This window comes from Oryzias latipes, chromosome 19 (assembly GCF_002234675.1).
Source record: "Oryzias latipes chromosome 19, ASM223467v1".
Taxonomy (NCBI): domain Eukaryota; kingdom Metazoa; phylum Chordata; class Actinopteri; order Beloniformes; family Adrianichthyidae; genus Oryzias; species Oryzias latipes.
Window position 1 is genome coordinate 17,154,413 of NC_019877.2, and position 18,576 is coordinate 17,172,988.

Here is an 18,576-nt window from a genome sequence, read left to right on the forward strand (position 1 = left end):
ATCCTCATAAACAAAAAAATTATCCACTTCCCAGCTTGGCAAGCAGGGGGCATAAAACAACTAGAGCACATAATTATTGATAGAAGATTCATAACTCCCCAGGAACTTCAAGACAAACATGGAATAAATAACTTGGAATATCAGCAACTTAAATCAATTATTACTAAAAAGTTTAAATACAGAGACAACGATTTAAAGCTACCAGATGTAGTTACCACTCTGATCAATTTCTCAATGAATAAAACTCTCTCCAAAATATACAAACTTTTATGTAATTTAGATAATAATATTTCACTTCCGACAACAAAATGGGATGCGGATTTGAGCATCAGCACAGATGAAAGCTTTTGGTCAGAACTTTGTCTAAACACCTTTAAACTGACAAAAAGTCCAAATCTGCAGCTAATCCATTTCAAAACTCTTCACAGAATTTACTACACTGGACAGAGGATGTTCAAGATGGGTCTCAGTAACTCATTTGTCAGCACTGTGACGGTAATCTACCCGACAATTACATGCATGCACTATGGTTCTGCACGCCTGTCCAGGCTCTCTGGCAGCAGGTATGTGCCGATCTATCAGTCTGGCTTAAGGTTTCAATCACAGCTTCACCGTCACTTTGTGTGCTTGGTGACATGAGTGCCATCGATGTAGAAGGAGGATTAGGCTCTATCATTTTCATAACTCTTTGCATTGCTAAAAAAACTATTTTAATAAATTGGAAAAGCAAGAAAAATATAAATATAAGTCAACACAGAAATCTGCTGCTTGATCATATCAGCTTGGAAAAAATGTCAGCCCAAGGTTCAAGTAACTTTGAAAGAATTCGGTCTCTCTGGTCTCCCATAGCTAACTCCATAATAGTTATGGAATAGTCTGCTTAGGGGGTGGGGGGGCCTGGTCGTCGTTACTCCTTGCCCTTCTGCCGTGGGCCGGGGTGGGGGTCAGGGCCTCCGGTGCCTGGCGGGGGGTGGTGGGGGCTCTGTTGGTCGGGGGGTCGGGTCCGGCGCCTGGGTGGGGCGGGCTGGGGTGCTGCGTGGTCCTCTGGGCTTGGGTGTGGGGGTGCGTGGTGGGGGGGTGGGGTGGTGGTCTGGCTTGGCTTGGGGGGGTGGTCCCTTTGCCTGTGCTGGGGGGGTTGGCGGGGGGCCCTGCTCGGGGGGGGGCCCAGCGGCGCCGGATGGGCTGTCCATCTACACCTGGGGCTGGGATCGGCCCTCTTGGGGCCCCCGGTCGCTCTGGGTGTCATCCGCTTCGGCTGCGGGGTCTGGGGTGGGGTGGGGGGGGGTCTTGTCGGCCCTGTCCTGTGGGGGGGCATTCTGGGGGAGGGGGGGGGCACTATTGGTACGGGGCAGGGGGGGTTGACGGGTCGGGGTCTCCGCTGAGGCCATCGGCCGGCGGTGCTCTCTCCGCGCGGTGGGGGGGTTCACATTACATCTGAGCCGGGGGTGTTCTTGTCCCTGGGGGGTGGGTTCTGGTCCCTGCTCCTGAGCGCTGGGCCCCGCCAAATTTCCAACTGTGGCCGAGCCTGGTCGGGCCATATTTACAACACCCCTTGTGGACCCTCTTTTTTCCCCGGGGTTCCCCCTCCTGGGCGGGGGCGGTGGGCCCCTGCCTTGCTCCTCCCTGGACCAACCGTGGGCCGGGCGGATGGCTGCCTGGAGTGCGGAGCGGGTCTCCCTTGGGGAGTCCTGGCTCATACCTGGGGTAGGGGCGGGGGGATGCCCGGAACTCCTGGGTGGTGGTTGGGTGCTCGTCTGGGGCTGTGGGCGTCCTTCTCCGGTGGGGCCCTGCGTTGGGCGCTCCCGGCGCGGCGGGGGGGCTGCTTTCCTGGTTGGGCTGGGGCGGCGCTCTCTTTCCCTCCGTGCCTCCCTGCTCTCTGGCTCTGGGGGCCTTGCGGCGGTCCTGCTGGCCCTGGCCTGGGTGGCGGGCTTGGTCGCCCGGGCGGCGGTTGTTCCCTGCCGGTTCCCGTGTGGCGTTGGGGGGATTCCGGCTGCCGCTGCTGCTGCGGTGGGGGTCTTGGGGTGGGGATGGCTGGGCACTCTCCTTCCTTCTTGTCACGTTCCACCATCCATTTTAGAAGAACATAAACACTCACCTGAGCACAGGTGTTAGCTCACCTTTGCACTAACAGTTTGCATGATTGAATGACTGAAATATTTCACACTAGTTGGTTTTAAGGCATAAGTATGCGTGTGAACACTATCTGTTTTGTGTACATGTTGACAGGTGGACATTTTTGCAGCTAGCAGGTGTATTTATAACATTTGAGTGTGTGTGTGGATAGGCCCCGCCCTTTTTGTAATACATTTGAACCTTACCATAATGATTAACAACCAGTAAACTTGTTGCTTTATGCTGCTTCATGGTCTTACCCCCCTTCCCCTCCTATTATCACCCTCCGACCCCCCCCCCCCTCTCTCTAACGTCCCTCTCTCTTCTTCCCCTCTTTCCTTTTCCGTCCGGTCCAACACCAAAGATTTTCAAACATGATTGAAATTAATAAAGTTTGGCCTCAATTACAAAAGGGGTTTATTCAGACATACCTTTGGTTTGTCTGAAGATTAATAACCCCTCTTGTTAAAGTAAAATATGTCCAACACAAGAGGCCCTCAGCTCTCATCTGTCTGCCTAGCTGTTGGACAGGACAAGTTAAAAAAAAAAAAAAAAAAAGAAGAAGCTCCTCCTCAGTCTCTCTGTGTTGGCCTTCAGAGAGCGGAATCGCTTTCCTGACCGCAAAAAAAAAAAACACAGAGAGGGAACTACAAAAGCATTTTCAAAGAAAAAAGATCATTTTTATTGCCTTTCAATCAGAATTGTTTCAAGCTGTGAATACAGACATGCTGTGCCGGCTGCCAAGGGACCGTCAACAAAGTGCGTACCCTGTGAAACACCATTCTGTAAAAATCAGTAAAGTTTTAAAAAGCGTGTCTATATTTATGTGAACTGGTAATGAAGTGTCTTGCGTCTCGCCTTTGACTAACCTTGCTCTCCTGCTTCAGGAAACCTTTGCCACGAGTGACGTCAGTGGAACTCAGGACCCGCTTCACTGAGCACCCCTGGAGAAATTCCACCACGCCGACCGCGTTCGTACCTCCAGCCACGCCACCAACCACAGCTGCCTCTGGATCACCCTCGGACCACCGGACCTCCTGGGAGAAAATAATAAATAACCTTCTTACCTGTCACTTACCTTACTCGTTCTCTGGGTTCTAGCACTTGGGTCCGCCACGCTAAGGAAATCATGACAGAACGATCTGGCCTAACTCCAGACCCAGCTGACCCAGAGGGACTCTGTTTCACCATCAGCCAACAAGGCATCGCCCTGGGCCGTCAAGCCGCCGCGCTGGATCAGATCGCTTCCGCCCAACAGGAGCTTTTTCATTGGCTGGACGGACTTAGCCAAACGTTAAAGGAGGCTACAGGTCAGTTAGCTTCCCCGGCTACCACGGCTACACTTCCGGCGCCCAACAACGTTGTCACTTCCGCTTCCGCCGAATCCCCGGAAAACATCCACCTACAGCCAGAGCCGTTTCTCGGCGACGTAGAGGCCTGCGGCGGTTTTCTGCTCCAGTGTCATCTGATCTTCCAGCAAGCCCCGAAATTTTACCTTTCAGACCACAGCAAAATCACGCTCATCATCAACTCCCTTCGCGATAAAGCTTTACAGTGGGCTCAAGCTCTCTTGGCGGTCCACCCCATATCCCATCTCTCTTATGAACATTTCCTAGAAGAATTCTAGCTGGTTTATGACCGACCCAAGAAACAAGAGGAAGCCGCACGTAAACTGCTGGCGCTCAAGCAACGTAGCCGTCCTGTTTCTGATCATGTCATCGATTTCAGAATCCTGGCTGTGGAGGCTGGATGGTCAGATCCAGCTCTCAAGGGAGTTTTCTACCAATCCCTCAACGAAAACATTAAAGATCATCTCTGCTCACAACCTGAGACCTACACCTTTGAGGAGCTCGTCACGACCGCCCTTCGCTCGGATACCCGTCTACGTGAGCGACAACGCGAAAGACCACCCCCTTCTTGCAAAAGTCCCATCAGAGCACCACTCAATGATCCACCACACATTCTTCCGAGCCCACCTTCCGACTCTCATTACAGTTCGGGGGAGGAACCCATGCAGATCGGACATTCCAGGCTAACCCCAGAGGAACGACAGAGACGCCGCTTAGATGGTGCGTGTTTCTACTGTGGAAAGACTGGGCACCAGATAAACCAATGCCAGGCACTGTTAGACTCCAGAGCCCCCCGTTAGATGACAGGTGGGTGGAATTTCCTCGGTTAATAAACGTTTTCTTCACGTTCCTGTCAAATTAGTTCACGGTCCCGGAATTATTGATTTACGGGCTTTAATAGAGTCTGGAGCTGAACACAGCCTGATCAATCATAGCATTGTTACTCGTTTATCTTTACCTACCGAGCGCCTTCAGTCCCCTGTTAAAGCGGCCGGCCTGGGCGGTCAACATCTGTCAATCATCATGCATTGCACTAAACCTGTACTAGTCATTGCCTCGGGTAATCATAGAGAACACCTCCGGTCTTTCGTCACTCACTCCCCCCAAAACCCTGTCGTACTAGGGTTCTCTTGGCTCCGGCAGCACAACCCCCAGTTCGATTGGAGTCGCTCCAGTCTCTTCAATTGGAGTAGTTTCTGTCTTGCCAAATGTCTGCAGTCCGCCATGCCCTCTGTTAACACCACAGTTTCCGAACCCAACAACATCGATCTATCTAATGTGCCTGAATGCTACCACGACTTGCGTCTGGTCTTTAGTAAAGCAAAAGCTAGTGCCCGGCCACCGCACAGACCATATGATTGCTCCATCAATCTTCTGGAAGGGGCAGCCTTTCCCAAAGGTAGTTTGTTTAACCTCTCCGGTCCCGAGAAAGCAGCCATGGAGAATTGCATTCATGAAGCGCTTTCCTCGGGACACATTCCTCCCTCGTCCTCTCCTGTTGGCGCTGTTTTTTTTTGTGCAAAAGAAGGACAAATCACTACATCCTTGCGTCGATTACCGCGAACTGAACCAAATCACCATTAAGGACAAATACTCTCTTCCGTTGATCTCATCTGTTTTTGACTCCATTCAGGAGTTCTCCAAACTGGACTTACGTAATGCGTTTACCTCGTCAGAATAAAAGAAGGTGACGAATGGAAAACCGCCTTTAACACCCCCTTAGGCCACTACGAGTATCTCGTCATGCCTTTTGGGCTTACTAACGCCCCTGCGGTTTCCAGCGTATAGTAAACGATGTTCTCCGGGATTTCATTAATCGCTTTGTGTTTGTTTACCTCGACGACATCCTGATTTACTCTAAAGATCCGATTCAACGCCAGGAACATTTGTGTCAGGTTCTTCAGAGGCTTTTCGAAAATCAGCTTTTCGTCAAAGCTGAGAAGTGCCAATTTCACACCTCCATCATTCCCTTTCTCGGGTATATTTTCAAGTCTGGTTGTATCCGTCCCGATCCCGCTAAGATTGAGACTGTGTCGTCTTGGGAACCGCCACCCACACGCAAAAAACTCCAGCAGTTCTTAGGGTTCGCAAATTTTTATCGTAGATTCATCAGGAACTACAGTGCCATTGCCGCCCCACTCACCTAACTCACGTCCACCCTCAAGTCCTATGTCTGGAATGATGCTGCTCAGGACGCCTACGACACTCTCAAAAATCTCTTTATAACAGCTCCCATTCTCATACAACCCGACCCCGCTAGACAATTCGTGGTCGAAGTGGACGCTTCGGACTCTGGCGTAGGGGCCGTCCTCTCGCAACGTGAGGAGAAGACTGGCAAGTAAAAACCCTGTCCCTTCTTCTCTAAGAAGCTCACCCCAGCCGAGCGTAACTACGATGTCGGGAACCGGGAGCTTCTAGCTATCAAACTAGCTATTGAGGAGTGGCGACATTGGCTGGAAGGAGCGGTCCATTCTTTTGTCGTCTGGACAGACCACAAAAATCTTGCTTATCTACGCTCTGCCAAAAGATTAAATTCTCGCCAGGCTCCTTGGTGTCTGTTCTTCGACCGTTTCAACTTCGTCATCACATACCGACCAGGGAGTCGCAATGTCAAGCCGGACGCCCTCTCTAGGATGTACTCCTCCTCTGACGACCATGACACCACTGACTCCCATATCATCCCCGGCACCTGTATCATCGGAAACCTAACATGGGACATTGAGACCAAGGTCATACAGGCCCAAGGTGAGGAACCTAACCATCCCGATCCTCCCGTTGGTACCCTGTATGTTCCTGAATCCCTTAGGTCCGAAGCCATAACCTGGGCCCACGCATCCCGTATTGCCTGCCACGGGGGTGTCGCCAGGACCCTCAACCTCCTCCGCCGATGGTTCTTCTGGCCCTCTATGTGCAAAGACGTCAAGGAGTACGTAGCTGCCTGTACCAACTGCGCTCGCTCCAAGTCGACCAGTTCTCCGCCCTCAGGTCTGCTCCATCCTCTCCCCACTCCTAGTCGCCCCTGGTCGCACATCGCCGTCGACTTCGTCACTGGACTCCCCATGTCTCAGGGTAATTCTTTTGTACTCACGGTCATTGATCGTTTTACCAAGTTTGTTCACTTCATTTCCCTGTCCAAGCTCCCATCTGCCTCAGAAACTGCGGAGGTCCTGGTCCAGTATGTCTTCCGTCATCACGGGATCCCGTCCGACATCGTTTCCGACCAAGGCCCCCAGTTCATGTCCCAAGTCTGGAAGTCCTTCTGTTCCGCCCTGGGGGCCTCGGTCAGTCTCACCTTCGGTTACCACCCGCAATCTAATGGGCAGGCTGAAAGGGCAAATCAGGAACTGGAGTCCTCCCTTCGTTGCCTAGCGGATCGCAATTCCTCGGACTGGTCCAAGTTTCTGGTTTGGGCTGAGTATGCGCATAACACGCATCCCTCCTCTGCCACAGGTCTATCTCCGTTTGAGGCTGCCCTCGGGTACCCACCACCCTTGTTCCCTTTTCAGGAGCTGGATCTGGCTGTGCCCTCCGTTCAGGAACACCTCCGGAGGTGCCAGGACATTTGGCAGCAAACCAAAGCTGCGCTCCTCCGAACCAAGGAGAGGAACTGCCGATCCGCCAATCGCCACAGGGTGGTGGGTCCCAGCTACCAACCAGGTCAGAGGGTATGGCTTTCCTCGCAGAATATTCCAATCAGGCCACCTCGCGCACCCCGTTTTATTGGACTAAGTCAGATTTTGCTTTGCTCTCTGTCTTGCGTCTCGCCTTTGACTAACCTTGCTCTCCTGCTTCAGGAAACCTTTGCCACGAGTGATATCAGTGGAACTCAGGACCCGCTTCACTGAGCACCGCTGGAGAAATTCCACCACGCCGACCGCGTTCGTACCTCCAGCCACGCCACCAACCACAGCCGCCTCTGGATCACCCTCGGACCACCGGACCTCCTGGGAGAAAATAATAAATAACCTTCTTACCTGTCACTTACCTGTCTCTTTCTCTGGGTTCCAGCACTTGGGTCCGCCACGCTAAGGAAATCATGACAGGACTCTGATGATGAGGAAAGGGAAGCCTGCGTGTTTGATAGAAATGTAGCCTTGCTGTTCATTTAAGATACAGAAGATGAGGACTTTGATGGATTTTAAATGCTGATTGATAACTGAAAAAATAAATCACAACCAACTCAGTTTTGCGCTCGCTGCCTTTTTAAAACACACACCAGCATGCACGTTTCACTGTTATGTGTGTTAACGTTAAAAACAGAAGAAAAAAAAAAAACTGAAACGGCGCAGTTTAATCCAGTGCTGTTGTATTGTAAGTAAAGGACTGTGTTATGGGAAATAACATGGCTTTAATTGTGTGTTTGTGTGTGTGTGTCTGGCAGGTCAGTGTGTGGTGTGGCTCTTTGATTATCACAGTTAGAAATGTCGCCTCTTTGTGTCAAACTTGTTCGCCACTTTGTGTCAAAATGTCGCCTCTTTGTGTCAAACTTGTTCGCCACCCCCTTAGTGTTAGAGGCATTCATAAAAAAACGGCGGATGTAACGTAGATTAAAACATTAACCAACGCAACCGACGCAAAGCCAAAGTAAGAAAGTGCAGCGGGTTTTTTTGTGCTGTAAATTTTTTTCATGTGAATTTCACTGCGTTTGTCACCGTTTTAATGCTTTTTATCCACGTTACAGCCGCCGTTCCTTTTATATTAAAGCCCCAAAATGAAAGTCCCGCCCGCTGTTTGACATAAATATTTTAGCCAATCAGATCAACCATAAAGGTTCCTGCCCCCAAGTGAAAAACACACCCCTGAATACTGCCCCCAAGTGGCAAAAACGCCCCCTTAACACTGAACGTAAATCCAGGTGAGAGGAAAAACAAAAAGGATCTGACCGAGCAAGATCACTGCTCAGTTAGGATTGCAGCCCTGCAATTGTAAAATACAGGGTCGCTTGGTTAGAATTGCGACAGTACGGTTTTAAGGTTCACTCACTCAGTTCCTGAATACGCCTGAATCAGTTGTCTTTACGCCCTTTCAATTTATGGCAGATATGAAATCCCATATCCTGGTGGTCAGATTCCTCATCGTTCCCGGCGGTCACTGCATGCGCACATGACCAGGGTTTGATTTTCAATCTGGCAAAATTAACATCATTAATGCTGGAGTTCTGCTCCTGGTCATCTGTATGTTTTTCAACGATATCAATCCTCTTGACAGTGCTCTTGTAGAGTCCGACCCATCTCACCTCTCTGAGTGCGTCCAGAATTTGTCCGTGAATGAACTTCATAGCTCTAACTTCCTCCAGCACAAAATAAATCAACTTCTTGATATTGTCAGATTCCTACAACATTGTTTTTTTTTTCTGGGACAATATTTACCTGTTTTTGCAGTAAATAGATTTACGAAGTGCAGCTACTCTATACCTACGTGAGAACCGCAAGCAAGTGTCCATTGCATCTGTAATGCTCTATCTAGGCATGAAACCATACTCATAAAAGTTAATTTCTGCTCTTAGTTTAGCTTCAACTACTGTTTTCCATTACTTCATTGTATGGCTCATCAGCCTTATTCCTCTGTAGCTGCCACAACTCTTTCACATCTCTCTTATTATTAAAAATGGGTGCCATCACACTCCATTCTTCTGGCATCTTCTCACCATCTAAGATTTTGTTGAACAGCCCAGTCAAAATCTCCACTGCCAACTTCCCTACACACTTCCACACCTCCACAGAAATATTGTCAGGACCAAGTGCCTTTCCACTCTTCATCCTCTTCCATTCTCCCCTTACGTCACCCTTACTAATCTTTGTTACTCCCTGCTCCACAACAGCCACCTATTCTATTCTTTGTTTTATCTTATTGTCTCTATTTATCAACTCTTGAATGTATTCTTTCCATCTTTCCATCACACTTCTAACAACTGTCAATACATTGCCATCTATATCCTTAATCACTGTTGCGCCAAACTCTGGGACATGTTTGGTTTTGCTGATCTGCTCAACCAGCACTGATCACAGGAAGTAATTTGAAATAGGCAAAGCAGCTGATGGTAGTCAGTAGGGGCACATAAAACTGCTTAGAAACACAGGACCAGAAAGAGAAAAAGAAGCTTTGTAGTGATTTCTGAAAAAACCTTGCCTGTGAAGATACAGCTGGTAAGAGTCAGACATCTTCATTTACCTGTAGTAGTATTGAATTGTTTCTTTGACTGACTATATTAATCGTTTTCTTTATACTTATGGGAACATAGTAATTGTGATAATTGTCATGGTAATCACCAGATTTTCACTTGTTTTTGAAGTTTTTCACCTGTTCTTCACATGAATATTCAAAAATAAAAGAAAAGACAATCAGAGTGAAATCCTACTTCATCCTCACAAAAGCAAGGTAGAACCCATTTTTAAGTGTGGGGGAAGCAAGCAAAACATGGAGCCCCCACAGTGAAAAACCACAACTTCACCCTGCTAGCAGCCTTCAGCGCAACTCTAGTCCTGTTTTCAGCCTACAGTTCAAGTTAGAATGGCAGAGTCATTATTTATTGAGCAACTAAAAGTGATCAGAACTACAGCAAAAAGACAATTAACCAAGACTATAAACCGTGTGCAAATGACATATATTGAACTGACAGTGGAAGAATTGCAAGATCTCTACTTCAAACTGGTTTAAATTGATAGACACCAAAGTTAATGTTGAAGCGCAGTGGATTGCAGAAGCTGAAGGCACTAAAGACCCCAGGTTAAGTTCTGACCAAAGAGCCGACCAGGGAAAGACAGCCGAGGAAAGTGAGAGGAAAACTAAAAGACACCAAAAGTCTATTTCAAGGAAGACTCTGGGTGGACTTTGGATAACCGCAGATTAAGATGGCATTAGAAAATGCAGAAAGAGGACCAAATTAAGTTTAAACTGCCCAACCAACCATCAGTAAAGATTCATATGAATTCATGTTAAACCACCTTGAAATAATAAAGACATCAAAGGTCAACTTTGGGAAATGGCAACGCTTGGTCCCTCAACCTGAGTGTAGAGTCATTACTAAAAGATTTAAAGTACCAGAGCGTCACTTTCCGGATCGTGTCTCAAAATCCATAGACTTAATTATAGCCAAGGTTATCGAAGATGAAAGAAGAGCCTCTGTTCTTTCAACTCAAGCTCTGTCATTCACAACACCAACTATTAAGTTGAAGCCCTGTAAAGGTTTTCAGTTTTCAGACGTGACTTTTATCGCTGGTCGAGGGATTGGGTGGCTCTACAGACAGAAGGAGAACCATCCGGCTCACAGGAGAGGATTGTAAAAGACTTGGGTTTAACTTCTCACAGTACAGCAGATGACATCTTCCATTTTCTAAAGAACCGTTTTGGCAACAATTGCCATGGAAGTGGTGGAAGATATACAAAACTTGTCCCCCATCAGGTGCCAAGAGTCTAGGAAAATAATTTACTTGATCCAGACTGTCCTAATGACAAAGACCATTGAAAGCAAATTACCAGACATCTTTAAAAAGTAGTGGCTAATGCACACTGCTGGTGAATCTGATGATGACATACCTAAAAATCAATTTGATTTCTTGTTACAGTTCTTAAAAGGTCAGGAAAACCTTTATGAGCAACTGGAACTACTTTACTGGGACGATCCAAGGCATACTCTAAAACTCTACCTATGCAAGAATTTCAAGTTTATGTATTCAAAAGACCAGGAAAAGACAGTGAATATAGTTGAAGTGTTTAGAAGTGCATCAGAAAAGCATTATATGTACCTCTGAATTTCTGTGTAGGAACCTGGAATGTAAAATTTGTCCAAGTCACCATTACTATCTTTGTCTGACAACTGGAGTCATACCAAAGGAAAGCAAAGCCATCAACAAGTGGCAAAAATGCAGAAGCGCAAGAAGAATTTCTGGCGAAACTCTCACCTGAACCTTTACATGATGTTTACATGATGATAGAGGCCTGGAAGATGTACCAGTCAACAAATATTGGAAAAGTTGTACACTTATTGACCTAGCATCTGACACCAACTACATCACCCATGCAGTTGCCGAAACAATTAAATCTACAGGGTGAAAATGTCACACTAGTTGTACATGGAGTTGGTGGAATGGAGATCTCAGGAGAAACAAAAAGATATTGGTTAAAAGTCAGGATTCGCAGATCACAAGATACCTTCAATTACAACAGATACTGTGTTATGGACTTAAACCTATTGGAGACATAGAACAACATGTCTCAGAAAGACCGCTCTACATTTTTTTCCAAAGGTCAAAATGGATTTTAAATCAGTGGCCATGCCTGTGCTCTTTCAAACAACATTGTGAGCATGCATGCATCCTTGCTAATTACAACTTAATAAACCTATCTTCTCTTTATCCTGGCTAGTAAATGTGGAACCAAATATGCAATTACAAGTGCAAGCCATTATCACAAATTATCTTTGTGGGATGTCCTAATTCTACTTTTCTGCATGCCTTTTACTATTTATAGTTTCGTGGAAGAAGAATACATGCTTATGAGCATAGTGTCTAATTCAAGCACATGAACACAGATGCTAGTACACAACATTTTGGCCAAATGAGTTCACAAACTGATATTTGCCAAGAAAAAAGTTTACATGTTGGTTACAACATCCTTACCAAATAAGGATATCCTGTGTCTGACAAGAACTCCCAGTTTGCAGAAGAGACTAAAAACAATGAGAAAAAGAGGTAGAATGCAGAAGAAAAAGGTAAAAGAAGCTGTGAGGTACTTAGATGGATACAGCAAAGCAGAACAGAGAAGGAATGGATACACAGGCTGATGAAAAGTTGAGTCTGTCTGCAGTCACATTTTCTTTTTTATTAATCATTCAGGAAAGAGTCTGCAGGGAGCATCCATGCTGCTGTACTCGCCTTACTCACCTCGTCACCATCTCTTTTTCCTTATTGGAGGCATGGCCCCCACTGCTGATTGGATGAATGACCGTAGATAGGAAATACAACCTGTGGTTTTTAAAGTACTGGTCTACCAAGGGTAAGACCACCTGGGAGGAGAAGGGAAAGAACCATGCTGTAACCGCACGAACCTCTTAAACACTCATTATACCCATATCCATGTGGAAGGGTAAAAGGTGTACACTCTACAGTCAGGACTATAAATATTTGGACAGAGACACATTCTTTCTAATTTTATTTCTGTACATTACCACAGTGAATTTTTAATAAAACAACTCAGATGCCATTGAAGTGCAGACTTTCAGCTTTTATTCCATGGGTTGAACAAAAAGATTGCATAAAAATGTTAAAAACTAAAGCATTTTTGAAACACAATCCCTTCATTTCATGGGCTCCTAAGTAATTGGTCAAATTAATTAACTGAAAACAAAATGGTCATTACTAATATTTGGTTGAAAACCCTTTGTTGGCCATGACAGCCTGAAGTCTTGAACTCATGGTCATCACCAGATGCTGGGTTTTCTCCTGAATGCTCTGCCGGGCCTTTACTGCAGTGGCTTTCAGTTGCTGTTTGTCTGTGGGCCTTTCTGTCTGAAGTTTAGTCTTCAACAAGTGAAATGCATGCTCAATTGGGTTAAGATCAGGTGAGTGACTTTTATGACTATTATGAAATCAGTTTGGCTGCATTCACCTGGATCTGCGCAGACAGTATGTCTCTCAACACCTCAGAATTCATTGGGCTGCTTCTGTACGGGGTCATGTCATCAACAAACACTAGTGTCCCAGTGCCACTAGCAGCGATGCACGCCCAGGCCATCACACTGCCTCTACAGTGTTTTACTGATGATGTAGTGTGCTTTGGATCATGAGCTTCTCCATGCTTTTTCCATACTTTTCTCTTGCCATCATTCTGGTAGAGGTTGATTTTGGTTGCATCTGTCCAAAGAATGTTTTTCCAGAACTGTGCTGGCTGTTTTAGATGCTTTTTAGCAAAGTCCAATCTAGCCTTCCTATTCTTGAGGCTTATGAGGGGCTTGCATCTTGCAGTGTACCCTCTGTATCTACTTTCATGCAGTCTTCTTTTTATGGTAGACTTGGATTTCGATACGCCTACCTTCTGGAGAGTGTTGTTCACTTGGTTGGCTGTTGTGAACGGGTTCCTCTTCCCCATGAAAATGATTCTGCAATCATCCATCGCTGTTATCTTCCGTGGACGTCCAGGACGTCCTCATTTATAAAACTTTGCGTAGGATTTGCGTCAGAAGTGGCGTACGGATGAAACATAGGACGTGCGTACGCACAGAAATATTCAGATTTCTAAAACCGTGCGCACGCACATCCTACGCATCTTTCCCTTAATAAATTACAACCAATTCTAAATGCAGCGCAGCTTTTGCGGCTTCTTGACACGCCCATAGTTGCCCATAAATAGTCTGTGAAACGCCCACAAATGAATATTCATTGATTGCGAAATCATGGCAAACACAGAGAGGAAATGAAAAAAAACGTAACTTCACTCAATGTGAAGTAGAAGTTATCATTGGCGAGGTGGAAAAGAGGAGAAAAGTGTTGTTTGGAGGGCACAGTGTGGGCATTACTAATGCCAAAAAGGCACGTGAGTGGCAAACGGTGGCAGAGGCCGTAAATGCTGTAGCCTCACAACCTCGAACCCTTGCCGAAATAAAAACGAAATGGTCGGACATCAAAGTCGAGGCAAAAAAACGTCTGGCGCTGCATCGCCAGAGTGTGTCTGCCACAGGGTGGGGGTGTGTGTGTGTGTGTGTGGGGGGGGGGGACGGGGGGGGGGGGGACACCGGAGCTGACCCCTCTCAAGTGGAGTGGTGACTGGGGCGCAGGGGGACACGACGCGCCAGATGCACCGGGTGACACACCCCCAAAAGCGCCAACAGTACGGCTCGAGGAAGTCGGAACCGGCTCATAAGCCACTCATCCTCGTTTGCCAGCAAGTCTTCTTGCTGTCTTAAGATGCGTTCACTCCGAATTCTTCCATTTGCCACATCTTCTAAGAGTGCAAGATCAGCCACTGTGCGTCATTACGCATTGTGATGGGGCATTTCATTTCCCTCCATTTAATTACATCTGACGAGCTACAGATGTCAGTAATAATCGACGTGTAAAAGGGAAATTGATCAGCGCAAATGTAATTTCTTGTTGCTTTCTGAATGGTTGAGACATACGCCATAAATCGTTTTATCAAAAATAAAACAAAATAAGGGCATATGCATGAATACCATAATTCCGTAGCTTATGAAGAAATGTTTTCTATGAAAACAACTTTCCCCAGTGGACAATTAATGCATCTCTCTCTATCTATCCATCTGTCTGTCTAATTGCACCTATATCTGCTCCGCCAGATGGACACATTGACGAGAATATCAGTTTTGTACATTATTTTGTTCTGTTAACTATATTATTTTTTTAGAATGAATTGCACAACATGCCAATATTGCAGAACATATTTCACTTTTCTTTTGCAAATAAGTGTTCATTTGAATTTCTGTTGTAATTTTCGTTTGATTTTTTTTTTGATTTGTTTCACTGCTGATCGATCAAACGGGTGTTCGTGTAGGCTGTTAATTGTAAGACTTGCTTTGTAAAGTCTTCATGTAATTTCTGAGAGGCAGGATTGTCATTTTCACGTGTTTCTTCCATCTGCCGACGGTGTCGCCGTTTCTCATTTCACCTGTTTTTGTGCGTACGCCTGGGTCAGAGCTTGCGTGAAGGACCGCACATTTTCCCGTCAAGTTTGCTTTTTATAAATCTCAACTATTGCGTAGAGAGTGGCGTACGCCTTCTTTTGTGCGTACACAACGTTTATAAATGAGGCCCCAGGTCTTTTGCGTTGCTGAGTTCACCAGTGGTTTCTTTCTTTCTCAGGATGTACCACACTGTTGATTTTGCCACTCCTAATACTGCAGCATTTTCTTGCATGGTTTTTTTCTGTTTTCTCAGCTTAATGATGGCTCCTTTCACCTGCATAGAGAGCTCCTTTGACCGCATGTTGTCTGTTCACAGCATAATCTTCAAAATGCAAGCACGAGTCCTCTCATCAACTCCAGGCCTTTTATCTGCTTCACTCATAATAACATAACAAGGGAATTGCCCACACCTGCCCATGCAATAGCCTGGAAGTCAATTGTCCCTATACTTACGAACCCATGAAATGGGTTTCAAAAACCAGCATCAAAAATGCTTTAGTTTTTAACAGTTTTATGCAATCTTTTTTTTCAAACCATGGAATAAAAGCTAAAAGTCTGCACTTCAATGGCATCTAAGTTGTGTTATTAAAAATTAACTGTGGTAATGTACAGAAACAAAATTAGAAAGAATGTGTCTCTATCTAAATATTTATGGTCCTGACTGTAATTCCAAAAACTGTTTCTGACCAAATTCATGAAAAACAGTCACTGTCTGAAAAGCTAATTGTGTTTTGTAATGCATAATATGGTTGCAACTCATGGTGCGAACAGCTTCCTTCATTATGGCAGATATTTGAGCAGTTTGCAACTGCTACAACAAAGCAGGATGGAGGGACAGACAATGTGGGCTGCACTCCTTGTTTGTGAAAACTTTAAACAAACTGCAGTTTGTATTTTTCTGCTTGTCCAAGGAATGTCAAAAATGTCCGATCTGTGTTTATCAAGAGTGAATATTTGTCTATAAACATCTCAGAAAACTCCCATCATGCTCCACTGACCAACAGATTGACAGAGAAGAGCTACTCACTTTTCCAAAGAACTTGATCTGCTGTTCATGAGGAATCTTCTCTCCCTTTCTTCTCGTAGCAACATCTGAGTGGATACCAGGGAAACAGGATGACATACGAATTCAGTTTGCAGAATGAAGCAGGGAGCTAAAGCTCCCACTCCAAACATCTCTTGATCTATTGTGAAAGTGTTCCCAGCTATCTTTCTATTATGCTTATTTCATTTTTAGACAAAATCAAAAAACCTCTGCTGTATAACCTTTTCAGTTAGGGCAGCCTTTTTATGTGTTAGAGAGACAGACTGTAAAAAAGCATGAGTGCATGCTAACTCTGTGAGGCAAAAAAGTAACACCTTGGTAATATTTGCAACAAGAATTTGCGACATAAAAGTCGTAGTCTATCAAGATATCTTTAAGAAACTCTTACCAAAGTCCATCATATGTTGGTAAGCGTGCTCCACATATGCGATGAGCTTCTGCAGGAATGTGTAGGCAAATCTTTTTTCTATAGCTGGAGTGTCTAGTTCATGCGACTTTGGGCCTCTGCAAACACACAGACATTTCATTTGATTGTTCTCATCAGTCTCAGCCAGATAAAAACTCTGTTTTTTATTTGGTGCTGTCTGTCATTATTGAAAGTGATAATAATTAGGAATGTCCCTATCCGATCATGTAATAGGACAATCACGCCCGATCATGTGAATTATCTATTGCAAACAGATGTTGCATCCGAATTATGGATCAGTTGTACATTTTATTTTTGTTTATTTTATTATGTTAGTGATAGAGGATAAGGGTACAAAAGAAAGTATGGAGGGTTAGAGAAGTCGGAGGATGTTTGAAGAAGTAGTGGGCAGAAACTGGAGAAATACTGGAGATTTATAATCATTACTGTCAGGAATAGATGTAAGTCAAAAGGGTGTGTGTCTGCAGACACACTCAAATATAACAAACATACCTGTTGGCTCCAAAAATCTTTACACAAGAACATGTTAACTTACAACTTAAAATACAACTACAGCTCATAAGCACATACTTATGCATACAAACAAAAGACATTATTATGCAGTATTATTCAGTATTATTCTAAATACTATAGTCTTTGTGCTTTTTTTTTAACTTGTCCTGTCCAACAGATGAGAGCTGAAGGCCTCTTGTGTTGGACATATTTTACTTTAACAACTGAAAGTCTGCACTTCAATGGCATCCAAGTTGTTTTAAAAATTAACTATGGTAATGTAAGAAGGGGCAGGGCCTATTATAAACATACCTGTTTCAAACCAGCTAGTGTGTAATATTTCATTCAATCACGCAAAATATTAGTGCAAAGGTGAGCTAACACCTGTGCTCAAGTGAATGTTCATGTTCCTCTAAAATGGATGATGGAATGTAAAAAGAAGGAGGGAGAGTGCCCAGTCATCCCCACACCAAGACCCCCGCCACAGCAGCTGCGGCAGCCAGAACCCCCCAACGCCCGCACGGTAGTCGATAGAGAACAACCGCCCCCCGGGTGATCACATCCGCCACCCAGGCCAGGGCCAACAGGACTGCCACGGGGCCCCCAGAGCCAGAGAGCAGGAAGGCATGGGGGGACAGAGTGCTGCTCCATCTCAACCAGGATAGCAGCCCCTCCGCCGCGCAGGGAGGGCCCAACACATGCCCCCCCCAGAAGAGTGCCCACAGCCCCAGATGAGCACCTCATCACCACCCTGGAGTTCTGGGCATCCCCCCGCCCCAACCCCAGGTATGAGCCAGGACCCCCCAAGGGAGACCCGCCCCACGCTCCAGGCAGCCACCCACCCGGCTCACAGTTGGTCCAGGAAGGAGCAAGGCAGGGGCCAGCCGCCCCTTCCAGGAGGAGAGCACCCAGTAGAAGAGGGGGTCCACAAGAGGTGTTGTAAACATGTCCCGACAAGATTTGCCCACAGTTGGAAATTTGGCGAGGCCTAGCGCCCAGGGGCAAGGACCAGAACCCACACCACAAGGACTCGAACACCCCTCAGCTCAGGTGGGATGTGATCCCCGGCTCTTGATCTTGCCAGAAAGCTTAGCGATCTGTGTCCCTGCGTGGAGAGAGAGCCGCCAGTCCCAGGAAGCCGGCACCCAGGGAACACGGCCACCGTTGCCAAGGGTCCAGTACCCCCTACCAGGGATGAGGAAGGGGACAGATGGTCCTAGGTCCCACCTTCCTTGTGAAATGCGTGTGTTTGTAATTGTGAGGGCGTGTGTTTGCATGTGTGTGTGTTTATGTTGGAATGTGTTAGGGCAGGCGGCAGGCAAACGGAGTCAGAAACAAGGTTAGGAAATAGAAGATCAAAAAAACGAGAAAAAAAAAAAAAAAAAAGGAAATAGAAGATCAGATTCAGAGTGGTGCTTAAGTAGACTGTGATTGATTAAGTGAATGAGAGTCAGGTGTGGCATCCAGGAAGTGCACGCTAGGGTTGCTGGGAGATGTAATGTGTTAGAATTCCAGG

The 18,576-nt window shown here is 46.1% G+C and overlaps 1 protein-coding gene across 2 annotated transcripts in view; it reads right to left on the reverse strand.

Moving 5' to 3' along the window:
* The window catches only part of LOC101172231 (ryanodine receptor 2), a 310,508-nt gene that overhangs the window by 134,117 nt on the left and 157,815 nt on the right, over positions 1-18,576 (reverse strand). For both annotated transcript variants that reach the window (XM_023949560.1, XM_023949561.1), the window contains exons 63-66: positions 16,530-16,645; positions 16,124-16,188; positions 12,344-12,465; positions 12,080-12,129 (exon numbers count right to left, since the gene is read on the reverse strand). In XM_023949560.1, the coding sequence (XP_023805328.1) occupies positions 12,080-12,129; positions 12,344-12,465; positions 16,124-16,188; positions 16,530-16,645 (353 nt within the window). The remainder of the gene's footprint in view (positions 1-12,079; positions 12,130-12,343; positions 12,466-16,123; positions 16,189-16,529; positions 16,646-18,576) is intronic.